General features: G+C 39.3%; 1 protein-coding gene across 1 annotated transcript; it reads left to right on the plus strand.

Moving 5' to 3' along the window:
* Positions 1–1,330: 1,330 nt before the first annotated feature.
* LOC101847604 (protein SPT2 homolog) lies at positions 1,331–16,859 on the plus strand. Its single transcript, XM_035971857.1, has 5 exons — positions 1,331–1,550; positions 6,290–6,407; positions 8,212–10,206; positions 12,119–12,260; positions 16,001–16,859. Exons 1-5 carry the CDS (start codon positions 1,491–1,493, stop codon positions 16,179–16,181), a joined length of 2,496 nt encoding a protein of 831 aa, XP_035827750.1. The 5' UTR covers positions 1,331–1,490; the 3' UTR covers positions 16,182–16,859.
* The last annotated feature ends 6,555 nt before the right edge of the window (positions 16,860–23,414 follow it).

The raw sequence follows: 23,414 nt of genomic DNA on the forward strand, positions 1-23,414 counted from the left end.
AGGGGGGGCGAGGGCGGGTGGATAAATTTCGCTTCGCTTGTGCTGTAGATTTTGCGATGAGGATGTTTGTTGTTGTTGTTTTTGTTGTTGTTGTTTTTGTTGTTGTTATTCTTTCCCCTTTCTTTTTGCCAAGGCGCTTTAATTGTTTTTGCTTGGTCGTTTTAGGGAGGGTACAGTGAGGGGGAATAACAAAATAAACAATTAAACAATTAAACAGCCACACTGTGAATTTTGTGGCTTTGTTCACACGATGCTGCAGAGTAATCTACTGACATACATACATGCACTTAAATATATACCCTTCTTTTACACCTAGGCCTACTTTCCATGACTACAAAGAACGATAAGTGGATAAAGTTTAAGAACTATAACAATATAAATGCGGTATATGGGATTCAGTGGGCTTGGACGGTTGCATGGTGACAATAAATCAATAGGTAAATAAATAAAACACAACAAAACAAGTATATAAATAAATAAAATGTCGACCAGGCATTAAATTAAATTTATCAAATGGGTGACAATTGACTTGTTGCGGAAATAAGAGCATTCTGAATCCATCGGTTCTGCAGAATGATATCAGGTGATAATAAGTTGTCTCATATCTGTAACTATTTTTTTAAAGATGAGAGGTTTTAAATACAATTACCAAATGAAAGACAGAACTGAGAAATACATCTTCAATCTTTCTAGAACTTTTTTATTTATTTAAAAAATTAATGAATATCATGCATGCGTTCAAAACAGGTACTTTAGTTCAGGGAAAAAGCGTTTAGATTTTTTAATTTAACAGATAAGATAATGACAGTTATTTATCCTTTTGGCTTTTCGATTTTCGTTTTGCTTAGGTAAGAAATTGATCTTTTCCCACATATAGATAGCTAGTTCTATTTTGACCCATAGAGTTGTAGTAGTGTAAATCTATGATTTAGACCAGAGATACTTTTTAATTCTTCTTATAACCAAGGCGCGGCCCAATGCCTACACAATTTCAGTTCCAGTGGCGAGCGAACGGGGAAAAAAGAGAAGGGTTTCTCTTTTTTTAGCGAAGCATTTCGATGGCTAAAAGAAGCATTTCGATGGCAAAAACTACAATTTTGTGGGTAAGATAGTTTGCAAATCTAGATTAATCAAACGAATCAAATGAAAGCGTAAGATAGATAACATGTTTTCAACACGATGATAATGACATGACATGACATAAAAAATGCCCTGGCCAAATCAGGCCTAAAAATTTTAATGTAAAGCAATTTTAACAAGGAGTACTCCCTTTATGTCTTGCCTGATTGGCAAAGATCTATAACCGGAAGCTGGTCTCCCTGTTGTTTATCGTAAAAGTACTTACCCAGCAAAGCTGGGTGTTACACATTCTCTCAACGTTGCCCGAGACTGTACTTCGTCGTCAGTTCTAGCTTCACATTTTCACTTGAAGAAGAAAGTCGAATTTAAGCCCACGGGGCTTTTCGACAGCCTTGAGCTGCTCTTCTACCATGGACTTTCACAGTTTGATGAATATGGCTGCTTCAAAGCAGGAAAATTTGGACAAACATGTGAGTACAATAATAATTTTTCAAGAGAATAGTGTGTGTGCCTAACCTAACCTGAGCCTTAGCCTATTAAGTCTAAGCCTATCTAATATCAGTTGAAGTGAAGTTGAGGTTGATAGCCATTATGTCATGTCGTAGGGTAGGCCAAGACTTGGTAAGTTTAAAAGATTGAAGGCCACCTCTGAGAATAGACATAGTGCAGGCGAGTCTTTTGGCTAATTCTCACCCGGTGCGCGTTCACCGTTACACAGCCTAGATTCTAGATCTAGATCTAGGCCAACCAATTTTGCGTTCACCCTTAACCACAGAATTCTACACTGTGATAACAGAAAAATTGTAGAATTTTGTGCCGCGAACAAACGTTCCATTACTACTGTTAGCCTACTAAAAGCGTACAATTTTGTCTGGGCAGTGGAGAGAGAGAGAGGAGTAGTAGATCTAGCGCGAGAACTTCCGGGCAAAACAAAATGGCGACCCGCGTAGTTCGGCTCGATTCATAAAGTTAAATAGCCGTAGCATCTTTGTAGACGACCAAATTAACTTACTTTTGTGTTTTACCATCATTTTTTAACGGAAGAGGCTAGCCGTACTTAAGTACGGCTAGACTGCGAGTCTAGCCGTACTTTTATTCTTAGTCTTAATATGATGACTAGACTGACCATTTACAAAAAATAGGCCTACTGAATTGTAAAAATATACATTTTTAGTGTGCAGTACCTAAGGTATTTGTGTATTTGAGACGAAACCAGGTGTCTTAATGACAGTGCATTTATTTTAACGAAGTGTATACAGACCCGGTAACCGGGAACCAAGTCACGAAGTATACAGACCCGGTAGGGGAACTCTTTTGTGATTTCGGAAAGTTTCAGCGCCCAGACCCGGTCGTGTGTGTGTGTGAGAGAGAGAGAGAGGGGAGAGAAGTGTTAGCAAAATGTGATAACATGCCCCGAGTTGGTAGGAGGGAACGAGAGAAAGATAGAGTGGGAAATAGCTGGAGAGAAAGAAAGACGGAGACAAACAAAGAAAAAGAGAATGCGAGCGATACACACACACACACACACACACACACAGAGAGAGAGAGAGAGAGAGAGAGGCAGAGAAATAGAGAGGGTGACTGCTCGATTGAAATTATGACATTGTTCTTTTCTTCAAATTGTGATTCCTCCAACTCCAAAACGGAGGAAAAACAATCGTTCATCGAAAAGACATCCGCAATCTTCATTTAGATCTAGATCTAATCTACATCTAGATCTAGATCTAGGCTAGCGTCGAAACTAGATCAATGATTTATAATGTCTGTCTATCTAGATCTAGACCTGGACCATAGATCTAGAAGAACCTAGGTCTTCCCTGAGCCAACAGGCGCTGAAACTTTCCGAAATCACAAAAGAGTTCCCCTACCGGGTCTGTATACTTTGTGACTTTGTTCCCGGTTACCGGGTCTGTATACACTCCCTTATTTTAAACCTCTGTTTTCTAATGTTAATAGGGCCTAAGATAAGTACGGCTAGACTGGCAGTCTAGCCGAACTTAAGTACGGATAGACAGCCAGGCTAGCCGTACTTAAGGACGGCTAGACTGTCAGGCTAGCCGTACTTAATATTGATGGCTGAATTGTAAATGAAATTTTTAGTTTGCAATGCCTAAAGTATTTGTATTTCAGACAAAACCAAAAGGTGCCAAACTGACTTGCATGTATTTGAACCTGAATAATTACTAGATCTAGATCTAATGAGACCTGTGTACTTAACAGGCTTGAGTCAATAGGGCCAAACCTAGATCTAAGTACGGCTAGACTGGCAGTCTAGCCGTACTTAAGTACGGCTAGACTCTCAGTCTAGCCGCACTTAAGTACGGCTAGCCACTTCGTTTTTTAACTTTGTTTTGGTCAATTTGATCGTCCACACCGATAGACAGTATTCAGAAAGAGGGGAGGAGTAGATCTTGTGAGAACTTCCGGGTAAAACAAAATGGCGACCCGCGTAGTTTGGCTCGATTCGAAAAGTGAAATAGCCATCATAGCATCTTTGTAGATGATCAAATTAGCTTAAACTTTTGTGCCATTACGTAATTTTTTCTTTGCTTTTATCCATTTGATCACCCACACCGATAGAAAGTATTCCGAAATTAGGAAAAACAGGTCTTGTTTCACACCGGGTGAGAATAGCCTACGGTGGCAAGACTCACCCGGGGTGAGAGGTCGATCGTATTTTTATTCTCACCCCGGGTGAGGATAGCCACTTCCTTCTCGCGCAATAATGTTATATACATACTAGTGGTCCGGTATTTTTCAATCTTCCCCAAAACTTTGCCATCTGAAGTTCGTAAATGATTTACTGGATTGTTCAATGGTGTAGCAGGCTGTAAATCATGCGGTCATGTAGATTTTAAAAATTAGCACTTTTTCGGTAGTTCCCACCCCGCAATTGTTATTCGCCGGTTTTGGCCCCAAGAGTTGGGGGTTTCAGCCCTAACCTAATAAAAATATTGTGGGGGGTTTCAGGGGAATTTTACCACAATTTAATGTTTTGCAGTTGTCAGATTTGATATCTTAGCTTGCCGCGAATCAAACGTATCTAGATGTAGGTCAGGCTCAAATGAGGGGGGTGGGAACTACCGAAAAAGCACCAAAATTTCCCCCAATGACAGTAGAATAGACACAGTTCATCAGTGTACTGTGTGTGTGGCTGTGATTGTGTAATATATTTGGCGAGGTTAAAATTATGTTGTAACATTGAACATTGTGTTTGTAACAAAAAAACTGTATTTTTTTACTTTCTCTCCCGTCTCACACTCAGCTACCAGTTGTCTATTTTCTACTAAATATTGATGCGCTGAACACAAATATCAATTTCATTTCCGTCGCAAAATAATAGTTTTTTAAATATTTGATTGTTTTTAACCGAGATAGACATGCTTTAATAGACCAATCGGGGGGTTCCAGGGGGGGCCTGCCCCACTGGGGTAAAGAAAATCAGGGGGATTTTACCCATAATTTGATATTTTACAGTTAGATTTGAAATTGTCTTGAAAATAATTGATTTGCGACAGTTTTAGCGGCTTTATGTGTGATCTGCAGCAAACAGTATAGCAGTTTGACCCCTGAAACAGTGCATCTGTGTGCGGGAGTGAAAGTAAAAATTTACCGAAAAAACAATAATGGTGGACTGCCCCCCTGAAACCCCCCAGATTTTTAAAAAACTAACAGTTAATGGCCTGGTTCCTCTTCCGGCGATGAATCTCTATCACTTCCACTGGCACTGCTAGCGACGCAATCTCGTTCGCGACTGGAGTGTAGCGAATACAGCTGAGCGGCTTGCTTTAGGAAGAAGTGGAGCGCCTCTGGCTTGGGGACAGAGCTCACAAATAAATCACGAGCTTGGTACTGGTACAAGTATTTAGACCTGATACCTAGTCTCCTAACCCACTCTTTAATATCTCGCCACAGCGGCTCCACATTCTGTGTGTGGATACTGGAGTCTTCAAAGTCCACGAAGCTCTCCGAGTGGTTTATCATATATGATGGGTATAGCCCAATTCCGCAAGGCCGTGGTAGGCTTTCCACGAGTCGCTGTAAATCACAGACCCAGGCAGAATATAACGTTGAATGAGAGGCCAATTCATAATCGTGTTCAGCACATCAGACTTTGATCTGGTAACATGTAACTCATATATGTAAGTTGCCTACTCCTTCACATCATCATCATCATTATCTTTGTTTCATGTAGGCCAGGCCTATTTTAATCATGTGTGTATTTCTGGGCCCAAAATTATAAGCGAGTCCCCAAGTGTCCCTCAAATAAAATAAGGCGGGCTCTATTTCTCTGAACGCTTGGGAAAATAAACTTGAACTCTATTTCTCCTATCGGTTTCCGTTTTCGAGATTTGTTGATAATTTTGCGTCCGCGCGTGTGTGAGTGTGTCGGTGTAAACGAGGCGTGGGGGGGGGGTTTGTTTACGTGAAGGATTTTAGTGTTTGCTTTAGGGGTGACTACATGCAATAGGTCACTGCCAAGGTCGAGCAGTCCTGTTTTCTTGCTGTACCTTTTGAAGGCTTTTTCAAATGAAGTATAGATCTAGTCCGGGAACGTTGTCCCAACCACAACTGAAGTATATGAATATTCAGGCATTTAAAAATCTCTACATCTAATTCGATGCAAAAAATGTTTCTTCCCAGTCTTCGCAAAATGGCAGAATGAAAGATGACGCCTAAATCTCACAAATGACCAAAAAATCTCGAGGTCTCTAACGGAAACGGTTCGGAGAAATAGAGATCAAGTTTACTTATGTTTTCTTCTCATCTAGTTTAAATATTTAAACTTCTGATCATGGCATGCCAGTTAATTGTTGTGACAGTATTCTTTTACTTTTCCTCCTGTCTTTCACACTTAGCTTCTATCAGTTGTTAATTTTCTACTAAATATTGATGCGCTTCAGACGAATATCAACCTAAATTCCGTAACAAATTAATAGTTTTCGAATTATTTGATTGTTCTTAATCGAGCTATATCACACTATGCCTAACCCCAAAATTATATCAATAGTAATGTGGTTCAATGTAGAATGTACATGCAGAAATTCATGAGTAAATATTCATAAATATAAAAAAGTTATGGGATGTGTAGAGTGGGGTCACCCCTGAGCGGCCTTGGTTCATGGGATTTACCCCGGCACAGGGGCCTATTTAACTGCAGTATTGAAGGGCTTAATGAATATATATGTGCTTAATTTTCTTATTCCAGAAAGTGAGCAGGTATAGTCTGGATTTGCCGGCTCCGAGGAAGGAAGAAAAGCCCAAGGCCAAGTCTGAGGCAGTCCAGAAACTTATAAAGGAAAAAGAAATGGAAAAACGAAAGAAAGGTGGGTTGAAAGAAAGGGAGTACTTTATAATGTGTAATATAACCAGTATAACTTAGTGTTTATTTTTTGAGAAAATTGAAGATTTCTGTTGATTTATTGAATAATCTTGAGCAACTTTGGTTTTATATTAAACATGATGTAAGACAAAGTTTAGTTGATATTCAGTAATTGTTGAAATTTATGTTGGATTTTTATCCTTTACATCAATGAGATCACCTTTGACAAGCATGACATATCCACATTGATACTTTATGGAAGGAAAAGAACCGCCGACAAACTTTTGTCGACCACGCGAGAAAAAAGCTTGATTGGCTCGCAGAGGATAAAATTATGTTGCAGTTTGTCTATTAAGATCAACCTCTTTGTCCTATTTTGTAAAAAAAAAATAAAAGGGGTAACTTTCTGCAATTTTTTTAATGAGGAAAAATTACATGTTTTGTGAAAAATCAGTTAATTTTGGAGTGCGCCTCACCTTTCCAGATCCTATGGTACTAGTTTCTGCCAAGCTTCGAAAGTGGTGTTTGTCGTGTTTTGTTGCGAAACTGTTCATATGATCACTCTTTTAAAAATTTAAAAACTATTGGAAGTAATATTTTATTTTTCAAGTATTTCTAATCTCGTCTCTATGAATTGCACAAAAATCATGCCGTCGAACTTTTCAGTTTTTATGAATAAGGGGGTTTGACCGGTCGCTTTCTTTCTTGATTAGAAGACCTTAAAATATGGACCTGTTTCTGGTGTAGATATTTTCACTCACTGCCTACCCATGTCACTTTCACTACGTTCAATGTTGTTATGCAGCCCCTTTTTTGGTTTCTATTCAAAAATCTTTTTAAAATCCTTAATTAGGGCAGGTATTTTTTACTCTGTTTTAATGAGTTACATTGATTTTTGTCAATTTTGCGGGTACACAGGAGATAGCAATGAGAAATAGGGTGGGCAGGCAGTGAGTTGATAATCCAATCATGACTGAGAGAGAGACATGGATAGAATGGAAAAGGGTTGTCCTTGGGGGTTCTTGTGACCTAAGAGGTTCGGTGTTCGCCTCAGTCAAAAGATCCCTGGATCGAAACCTAGCAGCGGCGAAAAAAATTTCTTCCTGTGTCCTCATGTCCTGATTCCCTGTTTTGTCATCTGTTGTCCTTTCCACTCTCTTCCCCTCCCCCTACCCCAAACGTAGCCCCCTGTCTGCTCCTCTCGTTCGAAGTAGGTAAGATTGAACACCTTGCCCTCCCGAATAAGGATGAATCTGAAAAATCTTGTGCAAGTTGTGTATGTTAAAGATCCCTTGGTGGTCCTGAAATTTATAAGAGTAGACTTCGTCTACCACCTGTGCAGAATTCAAATGTAATTCCCAGTGTAACTGAAAATACTCTTCTCATTGTAAGAAATTTGTAAAGTACCCATGAAATCGGAGTGTGGCTGCAGTTAACTTAAAGGAGAGAAGCCTTACCATGTTGGGAAAATGTTCACATATTATATATATGTAAAAAATCAGTGCACTACACGTTGAAGAACCAACAGTGGACTACTACTGAGTGGGTGGTTGGGGGGTGCTCTGGTGTGGTTTGCTTCTTCTTTCCTATCAAACATCTATTGTCTTTATCTCCCATCCTTCTTTTTTGTGTTTGTTACTCTCTTGTAACACCTCTAATCTTCGGCACTTATATGACCTTATTGTGTTGCAAGTGCCATAAAACACATAGTAAAGCAAAAAGGACTACTGCTGAGATCTAGCAGACAGATCTGTTTACTTGTGTAAGAAGACTTTGTGACCTTTTTTGTGTGTTCTGTCTGTCCTCAGAGGAGGCGATCCGAAAAAAGAGAGAGCAGGAGGAAAAGGAAGAGAAGAAAAGGAACCACTTCAAAATTCCAAAGAAAAAAGCCGAGCCTGCTCCCACTGACACGGAGAAGTTGATCAACTCTCTGTTTGATGATGACAACGAAGCAGACTCAGACAAAAGCGCTTCTGATGAAGACCGCAAGGACAAAATAAACTCTCAGGAAACGTGTGGGAATGATGGTCTCACCAACGGGCTTCATTCTTCTAAAAGTCACAAAGACAAATCTGACAGCAGTCGATCTGATGAGGACAAGAGAAAGTCGTCGAGTGACGGCAAATCAGGACACCATAGATCGTCATCATCAAGTCAGAAATCATCGTCAACATCAGATCGCCATAAGTCATCGTCATCAGATCATCATAAGTCGTCGTCATCAGATCATAAGTCATCGTCATCAAATCATAAGTCATCATCATCATCATCTTCATCATCAAAGCACAAATCATCGTCGTCTGATCGTCATAAGTCGTCGTCTTCATCTTCATCTGCTAACAAATCAAGCTCCTCTCACAGTTCCTCCGGGAACCACAAATTAAAACATTCCTCCTCGGACAAGGCTGGTTCACCCGTGTCTAATCGGGAACGCAGCTCCAGCAGTTCTAACAACTCCTCGCGGAAGGATAAACACCAGTCCAGTTCATCCTCTCGTTCTTCCAAACCTCACCTCTCATCTTCCTCATCTAAATCTCAGTCATCTTCGTCAGAACCAAAAACGGATGCAGTCAATGGTAAGAGCTCTACGTCTCCCAGCGAATCTCAGCAACCTAAACAGTCCCACGCTCAGCCGGTTGTCCTCTCCAAGCACCACCTCAATCCGCTGATAGAACGCCAGGCGGCCCAGTCAGCCCCGGCACAACTGTCCGAGCGGGAGAAGATCCTGGCTCGCCTGCAGGCCATCAAAGAGCGTACTCTCGCCGCCATTCACAAGGAGAACGACTCAAAGGGCAAACGGGGTAAACGGGAAAAAGGTTTGGGGAGAAAATCTAAAGACGGCTCCGACAAACTTGATGAGAAAGCAAAGTCTGCTGAAATTGTGCGTGACGTGGTCTCGTCTGATGAAGACGAAACTGTGGACAATGCCTTGGACATCATGCTGAATGAGAATAAAGTTAAAATAGAGAAGGAGAAGATTGCTCGGATGGCCAAGCAAGCCTGGGAAAGAGCTACTAAAAAAGATTCTGGAGACGCTGAGGAGAGACCCAGCCGAAAAAGAAAATCAATTCACAAGAGTGGTAGTAGTAGTAAGCATAGAAGGCCCGGGAACCATGTGAAAAGAAGAGAGCATAGCCTGTCGCCGTTATCTGACCGGGAATCGAAACCAAAGTTTGGAAAGCAAAAGAAGACTATTGTCAAACATTCTGGTAACGCTGCCCCGCCACCCATGGACTTTAAGGCACTCCTTGCCATGGCTGAACAAAAACAGAATGAACCAATGAAGCCGATGTCAGCGATCCCAAAGAAGAAGAAAAAAGAGGAGGAGAAAAGGCCAATGACCCAGGAAGAGAAGGACAGGAAGGAGAGAATTAAGTCCAGGGAGTATCAGGAGTGGTTGAAGAATGGCGGGAAAGCGCCATGTCAGAAAGACATGTCAGATGATGAAGCTTCTCCTCCTTCCACGTCCCAGACGCGAGTTCCACCGTCCTCCAGCAGTTCTTCTTCACGAGACAAGTTGAAGTCAATGCCAAGCGGCAAACCAGCGTCCTCTATGGGCGCTACTAGACCATCATTTCACAAACAGCACAGAGGCGAACCCCAGCGACCTCCCAGCGGCAGCAACCACGGGCTCAACAGGGGAAAAGCCAACAGCGTCCCTCAAATGAACGAGAATGTTCTAGTGTGTGGGCCGGGCAGTGACAGCGAGCCGGAAGAACCACCCGCCCCTCAGAATTCGATGAATCCGTTCGACAGGATCGTCAGTCAAGTGCATAAAAAGTCACGGCCTCGACCACCACCTGGTGAGTTGTCATTTTTTTCAAAAATTAGGTGGTCTCTGCTAACGAACCCAGGCATTGAGAGAAAGAAACAGTGAATTTTTAGAAGATTTTTAAGGTTCTTTTGTGCTCTGGTGAGGTTTTCTCCTTCTTTCCTATGAAACATCTATTGTCCTGATCTCTCCTACTTCTTTTTTGTGTTTGTTACTCTCTTGTAGCACCTCTAGTCTTCGGCACTATAAATATGACCTTATTGGGTTGATAGTGCAGTAAATCTCTTACTAAAACTAAGGTTCTTTTATATGTTTGATAAATGATACTGATGCCTGAGGGGAGATACAGTATATAGGTTCGACTGTATTTGACAATGATGCTAGCACCATCCTTATATCTTTTATTAGTATTAGTATGTCACTTTATCCTATTTTGGTGGGTGGTTGGCGGGTGCTCTGGTGTGGTTTGCTTCTTCTTTCCTCTGAAACATCTACCGTCCTATTCAACCCTTCTTCTTTTTTATGTTTGTTACTCTCTTGTAACACCTCTAATCTTCTGGCGCTCATATCGCGGGCAGTATTGCATACAGACGTATCTCAAAGGCTGCCAAAATGACATACATACGTAGACTGTATGCAATACTGCCTGGGATATGACCTTATGCAGTTGCAAGCGCCTCAAAACCTCTACTAAAACTAAACTAAACTTATCCTATTTTGTTCTTGATCTCAGGGTTGGTGATTTTTTTGATTTTTTTCATAAAAATCAAAAAAATCAATTTTTTAAATTTAAATTCAGATTTTTTTGATTTTTTTTAAAATGTCGACACAGTTTGGGATTTTTTGTTGCTAAAAGTATGTTCTTTTAGTGCAAAATGCATTGTCTTTGTTTTAACTATATATATTATCAGTGAATTATGGCTACAGAAAAAAATGAAGAAAATGTCAGTCTAAAAGGAAGGGGGGGGGGGGGGGGGGGTGATTATGCATAGATAAAATTGCATTTTATTACAGTGTGTGTGTGTGTGCATGCGCTTGTGTTTGTCTAAAAAGAAAAAGAAAATGTTAATTTCAATAATGAAAAAAAAGTAAATTGAATGCTGTATTATTTTACAGTGACAGGGGGGAAAGCAGACTTTTAAGCATGATTTTATTAGTCTACTAAACCTTATATACTGTTTTATAAAACCAAGGAAAGGAATTCTGAATATTTAAAGATGTAAAAACAGAATAAATTTTTTTAAAGTGATTTAAATCACTGAGTTTTATTTTTAAAATCAAGTTGATTTAAATTTTTTTTAAATCAACTGATTTAAATCGACCTGATTTAAATCAACCCAACCTTGATTTCAATTATTTAAAAAAAGTAAATTGAATACTGTATTATTTTACAGTGACAGGGGGGAGAGCAGACTTTTAAGCATATTATATTAGTCTACTAAACCTTATCTGTTTAATAAAACCAAGGAAAGGAATTCTGAATGTTCAAATATGTAAAAACTGAATACATTTGTTAAAAAGTGATTTAAATCACAGATTTTTATTTTAAAAATCAAGTTGATTGAAATATAAAAAAAATCAACTGATTTAAATCAACCCAGCTTTGATTTCAATTATGGAAAAAAAAGTAAATTGAATACTGTATTATTTTACAGTGAAAGATGGGAAAGCAGACTTTTTAACATGATTATATTAGTCTACTTAACCTTATATCTGTTTTATGAAACCAAGGAAGGGAATTCTGAATGTTGAAATATGTAAAAACTGAATAAAAATAAATTTTTTAAAAAGTGATTTAAATCACTGATTTTTATTTTAAAAATCAAGTTGATTTAAATTTTAAAAATCAACTGATTTAAATCAACCTGATTTAAATCAACCCAACCCTGCTTGATCTTGTCCTATAAATAGAGTTGTGGTATCATTTGTGTGTTTTTTCACAGACCCAAAGAGGATGAGGCTGGATGACGACTTCGATGAAGAGGAGGAAGACTCTGACATGGACGACTTCATCGATGACGGTGAAGCGGACGCCTCGGAAATTTCGAAGGAGATCCAGAAAATGTTTGGTTATGACAGAAGCAGGTAAAGCTCTCAAAAGTTTGTGCGGAGACGGGCTGTTTTGGGGCGCTTTTTTGTTTTGTTTTTTCCCTGCCCAATTCTATCATCTGGCGCTTTTGTTTTTAGTAATAACAACAAACTGTGCAACATTTTGGATGGGACTTATGCAGTTACGAGCGTCGTAAAAACCCATACTAAAACTAAACTAAAAAGCTTTTTGGATTTTGAAATTAGCTGTTAGTCTTTAATGTAAACACACAGGAAAATGTTTTACATATAAATAAATATGGAGACAGGCTGTTGATTTATTGATTGATTGAGTAGGTGTTTTACGGCACTATCAAGACAGGCTGTGGCAGGATTGATTACGTCAGAAAATGTTTAAGAACCTTTGGTCTATAGAAATCAATTGAGTTGAGAAAAGAGCAGGTATATGTATAAATATTTTAATTCAAGGATAATGGGGAGAGGGGGTGTTTTCCCTGGAATACAATATGTACCAAAATATGAATGATGTAAATATGTAAACGAAAAAAAGGTCAAGTCAGTATATATGTATTTTAATACTAGTTTGTGGTATGTTGTTGTTGTTGTTATCGATCCAGCAACAGCTGGGCTCTCACCCTTCTGTCCAATGCCTTGTAGTGATAAGTGCAGGTTTGCTGCAGTTGCTGTAATGTTCCATAGACTGTGTTGTCAATGTTAGGACTCGGAGGGAGAAGGGTAGCTCTGATGTCATTTAGGGCTGTGCAGTTGAACAGGTGATGCTCCACAGTCTCATATGCATAGTCACACAAGGGACACATTGGGGGAAGTTCCGGGTTTATTCTGTTTAGGTGGAAGTTGAGCTGTATATGTTCTGTTCGTAGGCGGAAGATCGTGGTCTGTTTCTTTCTCTGAAGGCGGTTGATATTGTCATTCCTTTTTGTTGTGGTCATATGTTTGAAAACTGCTCTGCCTGTCTTTCCCAGAGCCCATCTGTTCATCCAATCTTGTTTGTGGTAAAAGTAAATATAATGACACTAGCTGGGCACCCTTTCAATGAAAGGAATGATTGGTGCATTAACATCAACTGAATATCATTGGTCTACTATATTTACACTCTACTGGAATGGAGCAATAAATCTTGAGAGAAAAGTGACACATGGGTTTCCAAGTTGCCATATATATAATAGATGCTCAGATTGATTCTCTATTCCGCTTTCGTGGTTGTACATTCCAGAATTTCAAATGTGGAATGAGTGCGCACTCATTGTGAACGGAAGCCTCACTTGTTCACAATGGCGTCTAAGAAGACGGACTTTCCCAAGATAAGATCTAAACGAAACTAATGGAAAACTGATAATCAGACTACAGTGACTTCAGACTCCTCAGTAAAGCTGTGCACCCTTTAAATGATTCTGAATCACTGTTTATTTTTTCAAATTCGAAAGTTAAGTGGTTCCGAAGTTTTAGGCGGCGAAAATGACAGACTTTCACAAATATAATATGTATGGATAGATGTATAAATTGATTCTCAATTCCGCTTTCGTGGTTGTACACTCCATAATTTCAAAGGTGTGGAATCTGCGCATGGCTAGTGAACAGAAGCCTCATTTGTTTACTATGGCGTCTTAGAAGACGGACTTTCCCAAGATGAGATCTTAACGAAACTAATGAAAAACTGAAAATTAAACTACAAAGTGCCTTCAGGCTCCTCTATGAAACTGTGCACCTTTTAAATGATTCTGAACCACCGTTAATTTTGTCCAATTCGAAAGCTAAGTTGTTCGGACGTTTTAGGCTGGGAAAGTGTGAAGTTTCACAAATATAATCAGGGCTTTCAGTCTTTCGCAATTTTTTGGATTTCCGCAAATGGAAAAATTTCCTTGAAAATTTGTGCCAAAAAAACCCAAATTATTTTTTTAAATGCGAAATACAAAATTTCCGTCATTACTAATTGTCAACAATAGCCAACTCATACCGGAAGTGCTCTTTTATTTGAAAGTGTAGACAGTGTCTTTCACTTTCACTTTCTAAAGCTCAAGAAGCACAGCACCAGCTCTGTAAACAAGAGGAAGAAATGACGATTGTGGTTCAATAGATCTTGGACCAGCCAAGAAAAGAAAACTCCGAAGAGAGCTTGATTTTTTCATCAGACTTGTTTATTTGTAGATCTACATATTGTTGTGGATTTAAGTTGAATATAAACTGTCTAGTTATTTAGATCAAGCTGTTATACTATTATTATAAGAATTCTACACCTTATGATGATTATGGTGCAAACCAACACAAGCAGAAAAAAGATGAACATTAACTGTCAAGTTTTATAGATCTAGTTGTGGATGTACAGTATCGGTACAATGGAGAAAGCATGGCTTTGGATTTAGAAATATATGGATTAACAAGCAGAAAATTATGTAGGCCTATGATGCAAGGTATGTCTTTTTTTCTCACTTATTTTCTTGTTAAATTTAGTATTTAGGCTTGAATAACCAGAAATGGCATACTTAGGATGTCCTGAAACCAAAAATTCTCAAACAGAAAGGGGACGCTGTCCTCCTTCAATCCCCTGCCAGGGTTCAGCCCTGGACCCGAAAATCCTCGAAAAATGACATCAGCTACTGGAAAGCACTGTATAATATATAGAGATTACAAAGGTTTTTTGCTTTGATAAGATTTTCTTTTCTTTTTATTTTCTTTTCCTTCCTTGTGGTTTTTTTACCTCTTCCTGGTCAGCTATCTTTCTTTTTTGAGTAATGCTGAGGCCAAAAGAGAAACCTGCAAATTGTGCACATCCACAAAATGGAAATGAAGCTTTCAAATGCTCTAAATGTGGCATTCTTCTCTGCCAGAAGAACTGGTCTCATAGGCCATTGCAGGAGCCAGATGCCATCTTGATCTTAATTTCTTATAATAAGTTTTAAAGATATTTTACTCCGCGTATGCATTGGTCATTTTCAGATATTGACAGGTTATCAATATTTTTAATGACGGTTTCTGTATTGAGAGAGTTTCTTGTTATCAGCTAGGTCAATGTATTTCTCTCTTGAACTTTTGTTTCAGGAAATGAGCAACTGTTTTGTTCTGTACTGTGATAGAATATGTTTTTGTTCGGGTCTATTGATAGTGTGGCATGTGATTTGATAAAGAATTTATAACTTATCATTTTGCTTCTTTTTGCTGACGGGGTGATGAACAGTACATCATCAGACTGACTTCCAATAATAGCATTCAACACGGCTTCATGAAAAAAAAAGTGACCATGTCTTTACTCCACTGGATATTCCAAATGTTATGTGCTTTGATTATCATATAAATATGAGTTTTTGTTTTAGTTGAGGTTTTACGGCACTCGCAACTGCATAAGGTCATATGAGCACCAAGGGGTGGATGTAGACAGAGTAGTCCTTACAGGGAATCAGACTTACTCTGCTCACCTCTCTAGCTTCAGCAGCTCAAAGTCTGCTTCGACTCTCAAGGCACCCCAGAAATAGCGGGTCACAAGAGTGTGACAAACATACAAAAGAAGTAGAGGAAATGACGGTAGTAAGAATAAGGAAAGAAAAAGCAGCAGTTCCCTGTTGTAGTTCAGGCAGTTATGAGCATGACATTGTTAGATCAGCCCATTAACAATTCACTGTGCACTAGAACGAGAAATGTCCCCCCTTTGGAATGGCCTAAAGACACTTCAGTCGGTGGCACCACCCCGGGCGGGTAAAATGTGGGTTTATGTTATTCTTTGAAATTTTAATTTGACTTCATTACTTTTATTTTTCTCCCAGATTCAAGAACGAGAGAGAAGAGGACTTGTCGGACATGGAGGCAGATTTCAGCACTGTGATGAAGGAGGAGAAACGTAGCGCCAAACTGGGACGTATGGAGGATTTGGAGGACATGAGGATGGAGCAGGAGGAACTCCGGCAGAAAGCTTTGATGAAAAAACAGATGAAAAGAAAGAAATAATTTTCAAAAATTTCGCCAGTTTTTATAAACAGTACATATTGCGTACGGCTTTGATGTTTGAGGGCAGTTGAATGAAACTGTAGAGATCTGAACAGATGTCCCTGCTGGAGATACAGACTGAGGAATGCCTGTTCTGTTGTGGAAATTGTTGCCAAAAGTCTTGCCTTTGGTTTACTTTTATTGTTTCCGGATTTGTCGATGTGGATTTGTGGACATCGTCCAGTAGCACGTAGAGCTCTTCCCGGATCAAGATGGCGATCGGATACTTATGACTCGGTTAATGGATGGGCTTTTGTGGTTGTGTATCCCCCCCATTGATGACTTTGAACAAATAAGGAGACAGGAACTTGTTTCGCAACAAATTTATAACAAAGGGACAAGACTGGAGAATATGTCCTGAGTGGCTCGGTTCATGATTTGTCTTGGCCTTTTGGTTTTTACAGACTGGTAGCACAGCTGTGTAGATTGTGCTGGATGGCTCAGCCGTTCCTGTGCCTATAATTTGATTATGATAATCATAGAATGATTGGGAAAAGGCTTGGAATGTGATAATATAAGATAACGATTAATTAATCTCCACAAAGAGAAATTTGTTGCAGCACGGTAAATGCATACACTACACACTTGTGAACATACACTCACACACACACAAACACACACGGTCTTTCTCTCTCCCCCTCCCCCCTCTCTCTCTCTCTCTCTCTCTCTCTCTCTCTCTTTTTCTCTTTTCTCTCTCTCTCTTTTTCTCTCTTTTCTCTCTCTCTCTCTCTCTCTCTCTCTCTTTTCTCTCTCTCTCTCTCTCTCTCTCTCTCTCTCTCTCCCTCTCTCTCTCCCTCTCTCTCTCTCTCTCTCCCTCTCTCTCTCTCTCTCTCTCTCTCCCTCCCTCTCCCTCTCTCTCTCTCTCACACACACTCATACACACACTTGCACTCACAGATACATGCGCATGAATAATCACTGGATGACATACAAAATAATGTTATGATGTCATGCAGGCGGGCTCTTGTGAAGATTAGAGATGTGAAACATTTTACCATAATATGTGATAATTTAGAAAAACCCAACTTTTATTCTATGCATGCCTGCATGTCTACCGTAACCATATTACGTTGACCGACTTGAACATGATGAAGTTTACCACCCCTAAAAAAAGTGATTACTGTATTCAAGAAGAACTTGTCACTGTTGTCGTAACCAGATTACGTTGAACGACGTGACGTGTACTAACATGATGTGTACTACTAGCCTTTTAAAAAAGTGATCGTTGTATTCCGAAAGATATATTGTCGCTGCTTCTGTGATGGTGGGGCTGATGTTGTTTAGACTGGAGAGATCGAGGAGTCAGTTGTAACTCTCCCAGTGTCAAAGGCTGATTAAATCAGCCGTAAGTTTAGTTCTGTGGTGTTGTGGCCAATTTAATCAGCTGTAATTTATGCCACTTTTTCGTTCCGGCTATCCCATTTATTGATATCGCCAAACACTTCTTCAACTCCTTCACAAAGGGGCTCTATTCCTTATTTACATTTTACTTTCTGAATTTGTTGTCACTGATCCAGCAGTCTTTCTGAACATGTATAGGTTTATGACCTTTACTTGCTTGGGTTTGCCTGCCCTGAGGCTTATTCGGAAATATTCCCAACACAATATGGTGAAATCACATAAATTTCCCCCAACACCACAGGCTATTATGTTATCGACATTGGGAGGTTTTTAAGTTACTTTGGGTTCTTTTATCAACTGGCTAAGTTTTGATTCTGTTGTATGGTTGTGCTCAAGACACATGTTTGCCTCACTAGCACTCTGTGAATTTTTTCTTTCTTACAGAATTGTCTTTTCTGAGAGAGCATGCTGCTAGTCATTAATGGCTTGGTGCTTTGTTGGTCGAAGTCGTTGGTCATTCATGTTTGATCGCAGATTCGTCCACTTGTGTTGTCTTAGACTTTTGTGGGGGGGGGGGGGAGGGGGGGGTTGTTTTTGTTTATTTGTAAGTGTTTTACGGTACTCGCAACTGCATAAGGTCATATGAGCGCACGGGACACGTTTCACATTTTCAGTTTGGTAGGAGATTTTGAATTTTGCAGCTGAAGCCTGTTCTTATCGATTTTAGGACCACCAATGGATATCTGTAACATGTGCAACTTGCACGGGAAGCCTCTGATATTTTTTTGCCCGTATCCAAGAAGGCTAGGTGTTAAATCTTACCTACCATAAGATCAGGGGCGTGGCTGAAAGACAGCAGTAAGAAGGAGCTAAGGGAGTAGTAGTACAAAGGCTGCAGAAAGAGTCAGGAGACCAGAGAGGGGGGGGCAGGAAATGGAGACGAAGCAGATGTTACAACGTGGTTAGAGAGTAGAGGATAGAGAAAAATGTTCCATCGCTGTCAGGTTTAGAACCTGGGACCTACTGAATGAGGGACGAACGTTGTAACCTCTAGTCCACGGCTCCCCTCTGTCTCAGATAAAAAGGCTGTCGTTCTTTAACTATGACACTGGCACAGGTCTTTTTTTTATAGCGGGTGGATGGAGGACTCGGCTGATAGGCTCAACATTTTTCTTCCCTCTGTTGTTTTATGTCTGTCTGTCTCTTTCACTGCACTTATGACGGTTATTGTGTCGCTTTAGTTCTCTTTGTTCAAACTTTACTTTTATTTTTATCTGCCGCTTATACCCTTTTGGGTGTCGCGGGAAGAAAGAGACGTCTCTCCGCCACCAGCTGGAGAGCTTGGGTCAGGGGGATGCTATGAGTTGTTTGTGTTTCCCTGACTCCATCTATCCTGGTCTTTGTCGGTCGTCGTCTAGCCTTGTTGCCATTGAATTTTATTTTAACAAAACCTGTTTTCTTCTTTTATTACCCATGAGTGGTTTGCTCCTCCTTTCCTTTCAAACATCTATCATCATTATCTCTCCTCCTTTGTATGTTACTCTGTCTCTTGTAACGCCTATTGATCTTTGGCATCACTTGTAAGACCTTATTGTGTTGGAATTGCCGTAAAGCTCTTACAAAAACTAAAATCTTGTCCAGCTAGTATTAAATGTTGGGGTATGATTCCCCCTGTCAAGCAGCAGATATTTTGTGTTCCGTTCTGAAAGACGTCAGGTTCCTACTCAGGTCGTTGGTTATGCCCATTACGGTTCCAGATGACACCCCTTCTGGAGTATTTCATTTTTCATTTTCGTTTGTCTCTCAAACCTTATGTTTTCATCCGCATATATTGATGATATTTTTGGTCATTTTTATGTCACAATGAAGCGGTCTGATTATATATATATGCGCAATGGAGTGAGTGCCCAGCAAATCAAGTCAGCTTTGTCTGGGTATGAAAGGTACTGTTTCGAGGAGAGCAGTTTGATAAAATCTTTGTTGAGGGTTGATTTTGAAGCTGAAAGACTTTTTAAAAGTGAGAGATACTCTCAGAATCTGTCTGTCTGTCACCTGGCGCCGTGTGTTAAAAGTTGTAGCATACCAGAACCTAGTGATGGCAGAATGAGGCTGGAAAGAACATTTGTCATTCATTATTTTTGCCATTTCACAGCCTTGAGGTGTTGAAAAATAAATACAGTTTGTGCCTTGCCGTCTGCAGCCAACTCTTTTTTTTTGGTTTTTTGTTGTACTCCCTCTGTTCCGGGGTGTTTTTGTTTTGCTCTGTGTTTGTAGACAGTTATAGTAATTAGTAGGAGTTGGATTCCCTGCCAACTGTTTCTTGTTTGTTTTCACTCCTCAGTGTGGTCGGTTGGTGGATGCTCTGTCTGGTATTTGCTACTCTATAGTGACACCTCTAATCTACAGCACTTGTTGGAATTATTTGCTTTGCGATTGCTGTAAAACTCTTAACTACTAAAACAAACTAAAACAGTCCTCAGTGTGATGTTTTTATTGATTAAGATTTGTAAATGTATGACTGTCTGCCTGGTGCTTTTTGGTGCTCCAGTTTTGGTTTGTTTGTTGTGTTTTTGAGGGGGGGGGGGGTTCTTTGGTGTTGATTCGTGGTGTCTAGAACATTTTGATGTTGTGTTACGTTTCTCTTGTGAGTGTTTGAACATTTGTTTCCTCTCAGAATGAATAATAAGCTTTGGTTGGATAATTTTGACTTGAGGGTCAAGTTGTCCATGTGGATAGGGTATAAATAGTATAATATTGAAAGGATAATTGGACCTTTCTGTGAACTTCAGAAAAAGTAGGTCTCTGACTAAATAAACGATGTAAAAAAAGCAGACAGCAGTGTGTGATAAACCAAAGGTAAAATTGGTACAAGTGAAACAAACACAGTGCAGCAATGGCTTTTTTAATGTCTTGTAGTAGGAATATGCGCTTTTTCCCCCCAGTTGTTGAATGTTTTCTCACATCAGCACTAGTTATCTCCTTCGGGCTATTTTGTATATATATATAGCACTCTCAGGTCCCATATTTTGTCTTAGCTTGTGTTATTCATCAAAACAGCCATAACACAGGTGGGAAAGTTGTGTGTGGTTTTCCGCAGAAAGTAGTACACCCCGCTTTTTTTGTTCTGCGTGTTGGACCCAGAAATTTTCCTGTCAGGAAACCATTTTGTGTCTAGTTTCCCCTTCACTTGATTGTGACTGTGAAGACTGCCCTTTTTCTTTTTGTTTTGTTTTTTTGCTTTTTTTTTGGTTTTAAATTACTTATATAATCGTTATGGATGAGAATACTTGTAATTTATTATTTCTCTATGAACAACATGTAATTATTCATTTTGTTTTCTTGGTGTTTGTGGATGTCAAAAATGTTCTCAGAGTCAGTTTTTCCAGGTAAAGGAATCTATTATCTAGTCAAATGAAATGGTCAATAGCTGTGTACTGTGTACATGAGGATTATTTGTGGCTTGTTAAGTCCCTGTGTGGGTAGTTGATGTGTACTCTGGTGTGATTTGTTCTTCTTTCTTATCAAACATCCATTGTCATTATAATCTCTCTTCCTTCTTTGCCCTGTATACCACTCTGTAGCATCACCTCTAATCTTCAGCTCTCATGTGACCTATTTTGTGTTGCCAGTGGTGTAAAAACTCCTACCAATATTCAAATTCACAGGTCTTGTGTTGCTGATGTGCATCTCTTTACTCACATCTCAAAACAGAAAACTAGAGCAACATTCAAAATTCTTGTTCCACAGAAGATTGAGTGGTGAAGAATTAATTTTTTTATAGTGATACTGCTTGCACTCAAATAGACTTGATAGATAGGTAGATGTTCAATAAACGGACTCAAAAGAATCGATTGTCAAGTCATTGTGCAATCAGTGCGCACTGCTTGTGAATGGAAGCCTCACTTGTTACAATGGCGTCTTACTCTTAGAAGAAGGACTTTCCCAAGATTAGATCTAAACAAAACTAATGAAAAACTGAAAATTAAACAACAGTGACTTCAGACTCCTTAGTATAACTGCATCCTTTAAATGATTCTGAACCACCGTTAATTTTTTTAAATTCAAAAGTTAAAGGGTTCAGAAGTTTTAGGCGACCAAAGTGACAAACTTTCACAAATATAATACAGATTTCCACAGGATTTTGTCAGGGAATTTGCTCTGTGTTTGTCTCCTGTGCCTGCCCACCTTGTACTTGTATCTGGTGCGCAGTGACTTCGGTGTGGTTTATTTCATTGCTGATTTAAAATATAGTAGTCTATGTAAGTGGGTGGTTGGCGGGTGCTCTGGTGTGGTTAGTTCCTTCTTCTTTCCTATCTTAACATCTGTCATCCCGATCTCCCCTCCTTCTTTTTTGTGTTTGTTACTCCTCTCTTGTAACACCTCTAATCTTCGGCACTTATATTACCTTATTGTGTTGCAAGTGCCATAAAAGTCTTACTAAAAAAGTCTATGTAATCTACTTGGGGTTTGTTTTTTATATTTTATTCTCTGTTTAGTATAATTCTGCTAAGTTTTTACAAACAGGCTAACAGATTAATATATAGTGTATAGCAATCTTATAGGTTCCATTGTTTCTCAGACATCATAACTGTCGTAGAAAATGTGTGTTTTTAACCAGAGCTAAGCTGATTATTTTGTTTTCAGGCGCCTATTGTGTACTTATGATTAAGAGCTAGCACCAGCACTTTCTCTTTCAACTGTCATCATAGTTGTGTGAATTGAGTTGAATTTGTTTGACACAAGTTGTAGGAAAGTTATTACTCAAGTTGTAGGAAAGTTATTACTCAAGTTGTAGGAAAGTTATTACTCAAGTTGTAGGAAAGTTATTACTCAAGTTGTAGGAAAGTTATTACTCAAGTTGTAGGAAAGTTATTACTCAAGTTGTAGGAAAGTTATTACTCAAGTTGTAGGAAAGTTATTACTCAAGTTGTAGGAAAGTTATTACTCAAGTTGTAGGAAAGTTATTACTCAAGTTGTAGGAAAGTTATTACTCAAGTTGTAGGAAAGTTATTACTCAAGTTGTAGGAAAGTTATTACACAAGTTGTAGGAAAGTTATTACTCAAGTTATTACTCAAGTTGTAGGAAAGTTATTACTCTCGCCCTGTCAGTATTAGAGCTTTTTATTGATCAACGTGTCGTACTCATACATACCATGCAAGTGGTTGGAGAGTGCCACTGGTTCACCCTGTTTTTAACATTTTGTTTCCCTGTTCAATCTGTATCTAAGATTTTATGTGCACTTAATGGCAGTTATTGTTTAGATGTGCTTCTGTGTACATAAACTAAGGGTACGTGGGTGGTTGGCGGGTGCTCTGGTGTGGTTTGCTTCTTCTTTCCTATCAAACATCTATCGTCCTTATCTCCCCTTCTTCTTTTTTATGTTTGTTACTCTCTTGTAACGCCTCTAATCTTCTGGCGCTCATATGACCTTATGCAGTTGCGAGTGCCTAATAATATAACACTTCTACTAAAACAAACTAAAGGTACCGTCATCAGGCCTCTTTATGTTCATACTTCAAACCTTTCATTCATCAACTGAGTAGTCATCCCGTTTTTTTTTGGGGGGGGGGGGGGAGTAACCTAAATTGTCTGGCTTGTTCAAGTAAGTTGCACTAGGTAGCTTCTCTAACATTTCTGTACAATTTGTTGTTTGTTTCTTTTTTAAGAGATATGAACAGTTTGTCTTTTTTATGTCAATATAAGTAAGAAGATCATACTCGTACACTTTAATGGCTAACAACAATTAGGAGTGTCATCTTTCATTTCTTGTTTCTTCTCAGTAGGTTAGTTGTAGTGTGGGATGCTGCTGGACAGAGATAGAGACGTGGGTGGTTGGCGGGTGCTCTAGTGGG

Source organism: Aplysia californica, unplaced genomic scaffold (assembly GCF_000002075.1).
Source record: "Aplysia californica isolate F4 #8 unplaced genomic scaffold, AplCal3.0 scaffold00522, whole genome shotgun sequence".
Classification (NCBI taxonomy): domain Eukaryota; kingdom Metazoa; phylum Mollusca; class Gastropoda; order Aplysiida; family Aplysiidae; genus Aplysia; species Aplysia californica.